The sequence below is a fragment of the Branchiostoma floridae genome, chromosome 4 (assembly GCF_000003815.2).
Source record: "Branchiostoma floridae strain S238N-H82 chromosome 4, Bfl_VNyyK, whole genome shotgun sequence".
NCBI classification, from domain to species: domain Eukaryota; kingdom Metazoa; phylum Chordata; class Leptocardii; order Amphioxiformes; family Branchiostomatidae; genus Branchiostoma; species Branchiostoma floridae.
The window spans coordinates 28108415-28117277 of record NC_049982.1 but is presented as its reverse complement, the minus strand read 5'-3'; the positions used below and the strand labels follow the sequence as shown (position 1 = coordinate 28117277).

Genomic DNA, 8863 nt, shown 5'->3' with positions numbered 1-8863 from the left:
TGAATTACATGACCAACCATTAAATTGTACGGCTATCTGTGATGCATCAAAGTCAACTTTTAATATAGTCAATTTTACAAATCAGACCCTCATTTACATAAATCATATCAGTTGATCATCTTCTCTAGCTAAATAACAATATGCTAGAAATATCAAAGTCTTAGCAAAGAAAGCTATTGTAGTATTTTCTAATAATTTATGTAAATGAGACCCTTATTTACTTGATGTATGTCTAACAACGTTCAAATATCGTAGTTGCCAAATGTTGCAAGAATGAAATTATCATCATCAATCACTTTGATATTATAACAATTTCTCAATGATTATGCAAATTAGATAACAATTTGTATTATTTTATGTCTATCTATATTTCTCTATTTTTAAATTACATATGCTATATGTTTGACTGAGTGTCCTATTACGCGGCTATGAATTGATAACTGATGTAGAGTCATACGCGCACTTACGCCTCTAGATACGGCCGTTTTTCATGGTCTGGATGCAGCGTACCACTTAGAGCAAGTCACACATGTTGAACTAGAGTTCCACAACCCCATACCTTCGTCATTAATTATGCAAATAAGGCTCTCATTTGCAGAAATTATATAACTTGATCATCTCCTTCACCAAACAGACGTGCGCAATATATGTTAAGAAAGGAGGATTTTGTCGCTTTTTCTGATAATTTATGCAAATAAGGACCTCATTTGCTTAATAAATGTTCAACGATGTTCACATGTATATAACTTCCAAATGCTACAAGTATGAAATTCCCGTCATTTGCCACAATGACATGAAAGCATTTTCTCATTAATTATGCAAATCAGGTCTTTGTTTTGCATAATATGTATCTATCAATATTCTTTTTTAGTTACAAAGGTCACATGTTGCAATGGTCCTATAATTGAACTGAGCATGTTAAGACGATTTTCCAATTAATTAAACTTATCTCAGAATAAAGGTGTCGACACACCCTACTTCTCGCTTACGGTTAAGGCTTGCGGTTACGCTAAGGGCGCAAACGAACAGGAATATCTCGACAACAAAACGTCCAATCAAATTGCGGTTTGCATCTTTCAATTGGGCACCTAGAGACCTTTCTAATGATATCAAGTTTGCCGGGCCGGAACTTGATCCCTTAGCTTGAATCTCAGAATAAAGGTGTCGACACACCCTACTTCTCGCTTACGGTTAAGGCTGGCGGTTACGCTAAGGGCGCAAACGAACAGGAATATCTCGACAACAAAACACCCAATCAAATTGCGGTTTGCATCTTTCAATTTGGCACCTAGAGACCTTTCTAATGATATAAAGTTTGCCGGGCCGGAACTTGATCCCTTAGCTTGCAGCATTACAGTACGCAGCATGCACTCTGTGCGCAACTCCGGAAATGTACTCCTTCATCGTTTGTACTGTCTCGTGAAGAAGCCATGGGTGGCATCGGGCGTGCCGTAATCGTTGGGCGTGGCCTAACTGGTTGTAGCGTTCGGCTCGTGATCTAGTGGTCCTGTGTTCGATCCACGCCGTGCCCCTCACGTTGTGCCCTTGGGAAAGGTTCTTAAGACGACCTTCCTCACTTCACCCAGGTGTAAAAGTGGGTACCTGACTTTGGTCGGAAAGGTACAAAACTACTTTTACTTTCTGTCAGTACCCTCGGCACTGTTAATGTAAGTTACAAAACTTGAGTGCAGTGCCGCAATATCCTCGTCTGTCCAAAAAATCAAATGAAAAAACAGCCATAGGTTGCGATAGTTGGCTCAAGCAATCCAACTCAAGTGAAAAAAATAATGTAAAATTCACAGCTGTCATTTAATTAGCTCAATGTGTTTGACTTCTTTTCCCCTATGGAGACCTGATACATTGCTAAGTTATCTTTACCTGATTTTCTTTATTTTAGTAGCTGTAAAACTCTCTCTATACAAAACTCTCTCTATATATATTTTTATAGCAAGCAAACTTGAAAACAAAATCGATGACATTCTCTGGGATAGAATACACAGTTATTCAACAATGACAGAGACATATATCTAGCGTATGCATACATTAGTCCTCAGAGGTAAAACATTCATGCAAACAGAGTATACATAATATCTTTGACGTTTTGGAAGATGAAATCTCACATAATATATAACCAGACCAATACCCACCCACCAAATATCATCAGCGTCCGTCGAAGTCTTCTCGAGTTATGCTGTACACGGACAAAAGTTTGCAAGTAAACCGGCGCCTGCACTTCCAAGAAAGCCGCTAGGGCGCCCAAACTCGCAGCAATCACTCTCTGCTTTAAGGGCTCCCTACCGCTCAAAAATCACGACCGCAGCATGTCCAGAACGCGAGATATCAAACATGGAGGTTCCGCTGCAGTACCTTAGCAAGCCGCTGGGGGGCCCATTATCGATCTCCCCATTCTTTCTCCAGACCCCTACGTAGCTACCCACCCACCAAATATCAGCTGCATCCGTCGCAGTTTTCTCAAGTTATGCTTTTCACAAACAGGGGGAAACACACACAACCGGTCCGAAAATATAAAAATATAACCTTAGCCATTCTGGCAAAGGTAATAATCTTTATGTTCATTTGGGAGTATGCTAACTACGTTACTGGTATCTGCATTCCTGCATGTCTGTTGCTGGCATAATTAGCATATGAAGGAACCGGAGGGAGGGCGATAACCAACAATGGTAGAAATCTTACGTACCATGCTTCTCCCAGCTTTTCTCTCCCTAGGCCTGCTTCTCCGCAGCAGTCCATTAGAACGAAAACTGTCCTTGATGGTTTTGCTTGTCCGTGGGTCCACAGTTGGCATGGGGCGTCGTAGTCTTCTGAGGAAGTCCTGGGCGGGGGTGGGGGTGCGAATGACACTCGAGACCGCCATTATACAGCTTACACGGTGCGGTACGCCTCGGAGATTCTCAGTGACTCGTCAATAATCCAATATAAAACACCGGCTGTTGCGTTTTAAGACAATCCTGAGACGTTGACATAACACTTATAACATATGTATTGCACAATCCCAAGAAAATCAGTGGTTGAAGACACCACAAAAGCGCTCCTGCAGGGCCGGGGAGAGGTACAAAATCGCGGCTGCCCCTACAGGAGCGCCACCTACAGGTAACGCTAGTTCACCTTTATCTGTTGGGTAACCTATATCCATTGCTTTTAAAAACAGGGTATTTAGGGATATCACGTTGACAACTATTGGTTTGCAATTTAATATTATCAGTATATTGCAGTTTAAAACTACCACCCTTCGACTTGATGTGCCTAAATACACTGTTTTGAAAAACAACGGATATAGGTTACCCCGCAGATAAAGGTGAACTAGCGTTACCTCCAGAACTAGAGTGTGTGGGGGTATGGGTCCGACCCAAGCGACTCCCACGTCAGGTACCAACTATTGCAGTTTGCGGTACCTACATCCCGCACAACTCTAAACACCAACAACACCTCATTGATAACCACCTTGTTAACACGGACGTAGGTTTGATACTTGCTACTAGATGCTTGGAAATTGTTTACAGTTTACAACCAGGAGGGTCTAATTCTGGTGTCACTCCAAAGAAATACATAGTATATCTTTAATCTCGTTCACGCTTCCAAGTACGCATGCGTGGTGACAGGAATTGCAGGGGAAAATGTCAATGGCGAATTCAAAGTCCCTGAGACATCAACGAAACAGGTCTTGACATTGTCTTGACTTGAGAATGGTCAAGACGAAAACCCTTTATAAGTCAAGGGCCGCTACCTTTGACACATTACCCACAATTCTTGTTGCCGCGCATGCGTTACTGGAATGTGAACTATGCTATTTTCTGACGGGGTAAAAGAGGCTGGTGGTGGATACAAAATACAAGATACAAAATAATTTTATTGGAAATCGCAATGTTGCCACGGAATTAAAACCAATGTACAATCATATTAAGAACATTTCTGATTGTTAGCAAATTTACGGAACATTTAAAACAGTGAGACAGCCATTAGCTAAAATCGATATGTACCAGGCCATTAAAAATGGTGCAATAAACCTTCCGTGCGTGGATTACTAAGATAAGGAAAGTCCACGCCATTCTACTTAAAACTTCCGTGCGTGAATTACAAAGATACAGATAGTCCACGCGTGGATTACAAAGATACGGAAAATCCACGCTACTTTACCTAAATCTTCCGTGCGTGGATCACTAAGATGAGGAAAGTCCAAGCCACTCCACCTAAACCTTGGGTGCGTGGATTACAAAATACGGAAAGTCCACGCCACTCTACCTAAACCTTGGGTGCGTGGATTACAAAGATACGAAAAGTCCACGTCACTCTACCTAAACCTCGGGTGCGTGGATTACAAAATACGAAAAGTCCACGCCACTCTACCTAAACCTTCCATGCGTGGATTACAAAAATACGGAAAGTCCACGCCACTCTACCTTAACCTTCCGTGTTTGGATTACAAAAATACGGAAAGTCCACGTCACTCTACCTAAACCTTCCATGCGTGGATTACAAAATAGAAAAAGTCCACGCCACTCTACCGGCCTGGTCTACCAGAGCGCTACAGCCCGAAGCGTCGGTCATGCTCTTGACACTGGCCCACCAGTCGGAGAGAAAGTCGGCGTGCTCCTCGGCTGGGATGTAGTGGAGACCCAAGAATGGCAGCATGGCACTGATGGTGGCTTCTTCCGAACTGTACCAATGGAGCATGAGAGGGCACTCACACGACAACACCTGTAAAACAGTTATTTTCGGAATAAATGAGGTACGCTAAGCACACAGAGAAGGCAAATTGCTCATAAGAAAGAATACAAGAACAAGACGAGATTTCTTAGCGAACCTGAAATTAGTTTTGTAACCTTACCTAAAAGTTTTTTATTGTATTCAGCCATAGGATTAATTCAATTAGAGGGTACTTGGGGAGTTTAGTAGAACATTGAATGCTTTTGAGGCATGTGGAGCAACGGGGTGACGTGGGTACTTTATCGTATAATGTGAAGTAGTATGCAGTTATCACTTCCGAAAATTGATATCTATCGGAAAATAACACTCCCGTTTGGAGTGGAATGCCACTTTAAGGAAGACATTTCTTGAAATAGGATTTGCGTTCTAGTTCGTATGGAAAACTGGTTCGTATGGAAAACTAGTAACTACACACAGAAAATGAACGAAATTCATTATAAGACAATGCTGATTTTTAAAACTTTTATGAAACGTACACGTTTCAAAGTGATCATACTTCCAAGTACAACAGCGGCTTTGGAACCATAGCCTGTGCAGAAAAAAAAATAAACAATACCACAGAAAGCCACTAGGACGACCAATTTCGAACGTGTAATTTGTTTGCATGGGTTTTAAGACAGACATGAACGTTAAGTTCACCTCAAATCCACACTCTTCCGCCAGTCCACTCAAACCCTCGCGGTCGTCAGCAGACCATGGCATCATCCGCGGACAATCAGCCAGGTACTTCCCCCACCTGCGATGAGACGACATGTGCCGTGTTGTCACCATCAACACGTTGTCGTCCGTCGGAACGATCATGAGCAGCTGTCCGCCAGGTTTCAGACAGGCGCGGATGTTTTCTAAAGCGCTTCGCTTGTCCCTTATGAGATGTAGAACGTAGAAGGACACTGCCTTGTCGAAGGACTGCAGCCAAGAGGGCTCAAGTTCAGAGAATCGCTGAATGTCGGCCACGGAGAAGGAAACATTTGTGTCTTCTGCGTTTTCCTTTGTGTATCTGTAAATATAGAAAGAAAGATTCTCTTGTTATGATTGTTTTCAGGAGTGACGACACCATGGCTTGAGCGCGAGCGAGTGAGAGAGGGAGGGAGGGAGGGAAAGAAAGAGAGAAAGGGAGAGAGGGGTGAGAGATAAGAGAGAGATAAAGAGGAGAGAGAGAGACTTTGAGAGAGGGGGCTAATCTGAACAAAGAAAGTATTTAAATTCCTCATCTATTATGCAAATTAACCTATAACGTTATACATTCTTAGGTTATGAATAAGGTGTTACAAATTTAAGTAACTACAATTTGTGAAAGCTTGTTTTTCTTCTATTCCTCATAAAGGGTGTTGGCAGTATGACGTCAAGGGGCTACCGAAGGACACTATGTGGGGTTACTTCCGGTCATTCGACGTCTAAACAAACAGACAGTCAACATTGTACAAGAATGCCAAAATGACGTGAAAGTTTTATTTTAGTTTCGTTGCCCTTGATTAAGACCTCAAGGTAAGTATAGGAAGCCCCGTTGCCTTCTCAAGGCGGTAGGGACAGTGGGTGATTCTAGTGCATGGTATTGGAAAGCGGGGCCTAAGATGATTATTCTCCTCCTAACGCCTTTTACCTCCCCAACAGAAATCAGGTATACCCATTTTACACCTGGGTTTGGATGAGGAAAGTCATGTTTTTCACTTGGGCAAAAAGTCGGTAGCATGTCAGGACTCGAACCCAGGTCCCTTGCACCTGGATCCCCCCCCCCCCCCCTACACACACAAACAGACGTATCCAACAATAAAGACAAAATTCAAGAGTGAACAAGAAATGGAAGAGCGCATACCTACGTGAAATGTTTTGGCGAATTTATTGTCATTGTGAATTCTTCGACATTTCTGTTCATAACTTTTCTTGCCCATGCACTTTGTATCTGACTTTCGCCTAACTTGCTACCTTACAACAATCTCAAGTCGACGGACTGTGCGTGGTTAAAAAAAAACTGCAATATTTCTACTTAAAAACACCGCTCGTCTACTAGATATCCCTAAACACATATCTAAACAAAAAACACGGATAAAGGTGACCTAGTGTTATTTCCTTTCCTCACCTTATAAAGTCCGGGGACTGGTCGATCCCAACCACTGACTTGACTCCTTGCTGGGCGATGTGCTGCGTTGTTCGTCCCGTGCCGCACCCCACATCCAGCACGCTGTCTCCCCTCTCCCACCGCAAGCACTGCGCCATGATCCGATGAACGTGCACGCTCTGCAATGAACTGTTGTCTGCGTAAAATGCGGCATCGGTGGTGTCCATTGTCGCTCGGTTTTCGGCGATGTTCTGTTCTTCGAGTAGACGACGCCTGTGTTCAGCAATTTCTTGTTCAAGTGGCTATGCCTTTCGGGGCTGAACTAAGAAAAAAAAAGTTGCTAAGATAGAAGCTAACATTTCGTAAACACAAACTGTTACCGGTGGTAGCGATACTCTTTAACTATAATGTTATGGCCGAAAATCCTCCTTTTTGTCAAAACTGTGTCCTGAACTCCCTTTTATGCCATCACCATGGCCTTGCCACGCTTTTTATGACAATGCCATAGCCTTCGGGTACCTTATGTGACACATGTTTTTGGTGATTCATTCTTTTACCCAAACGTTTCAAGAACATCTTTTCTACTCCGGACCGGTCACCTACTAAGAAACCCTTCCGTGTGACTGGTGAAAAAATATGTCCTTGACCATCAGATGACATAGGAAGCGCACGTTGCGTGGATAATATTTTTTATGGATAATATTTGCTATGTCCATATCTTCATGTACATTCATCTGGCGGTACTTTACTTAGTATTCGATGTTACCAACTTGTGGTCATTCACACTATGAAATAGAAAGCATGCAGACATTTTACAGTTTTAATTGAATATTTTCAGTGCGGTCGTAGTGTTTTAAGTTGCAGATTTCGCTTCTCCTTTTAATATTGCAACTGATATCCAGAACGATTAGTCGTATTATGGCCATAACGTCAGTTGTATGTATATAATGAATGTATAATGCATGTATGTGTGTGTATGTGTATGTATACAACGTTATGTATGTATGTATGCATGCGTATACATGTATGTATGATGCATGTATCTGTATACATAAAGAGACTAAGAGAGAGATAGAAAGATCGATCGATAGATTTGATATGTTGCGCCAGAAACATAATTCAAGTTGAGTTTGTGTATCGGCTTTTATTTGTCAATGGAAATCAGCAGTTTATAAAGTGTTTGATGTCTAAAATGGTCACCATATGTTCCCTTCTCTACCCAGTGTCCTTGTTGTAAATCATCTGCCTGAACGAATAGTCCTTAAGGATTCATGACGTCAATCAATACAAACAACCGGAAATGCTCGTCTTCAGGCGAAAGTGACGCTCGTGCAATTTGTGATGACGCATTGAAATTCAGAGTATGACGTTTATTATAATCAATTAATTGACGTGCATTTCCTGTATGATTCGCAGATCAAGATCTGAGATTTACAGGGAGGCTTACTCAACTGCCTCAGATCAAGGACCTTTATCCGCGGGGTAACCTAAATCTGTTGTTTTTAAAACTAAGGTATCTAGCAATAGGTATATCAAACTACAAAGCGACGGACGCCAGTGGATCAAATAGCAATGCTACATTTTGAGAAGTGCAATTTGAAAACACCCTTCATCGATTTAATATCCCTAACGCTAAATGCCCTGTTTTTAAAAACAAAGGACATTACTGTTATTTCCAGAACCCACCTTGTGTCACGCTTATGTATTCCGCTGTGAGTGGATCAAACATTGTGCACCCTGTAGTACGTACACATACACGGCCACCTTGTTACGGTAACGTTACTCTACAAAACTAGTTTACGTGTATTGTGAAACAAATTTAAACAAACAGGCCATCAATTAATGTAAGCCGATAAAACGAGTTCTTCTGTCAACAAGGTTTATCGATTGATACTCTACCAAAGGAGACGTGAACGATATAGGGGTTTCGGGATACGAAAGAAAGCTACAGCTGGAAGGAAAGCTACTAAGAGTTGTCCTGAGCATCCCAGAAGTTAGGGATTCTTGGATCATGATCAATCCATTTGGGAAAAATTATATATTATGTCTCAAGATCCAAGGTCGCTGTTTAAGTTTAGCAAA

General features: G+C 41.9%; 1 protein-coding gene across 1 annotated transcript; it reads right to left on the bottom strand.

The window, feature by feature from the left end:
* Nucleotides 1-4491: 4491 nt before the first annotated feature.
* On the bottom strand, nucleotides 4492-6939 carry LOC118413724 (tRNA U34 carboxymethyltransferase-like). The gene is made up of 4 exons (XM_035817253.1): nucleotides 6803-6939; nucleotides 6326-6360; nucleotides 5365-5747; nucleotides 4492-4716 (listed from the first exon to the last, which is right to left on the bottom strand). Exons 1-4 carry the CDS (start codon nucleotides 6937-6939, stop codon nucleotides 4492-4494), a joined length of 780 nt encoding a protein of 259 aa, XP_035673146.1.
* Nucleotides 6940-8863: the final 1924 nt, after the last annotated feature.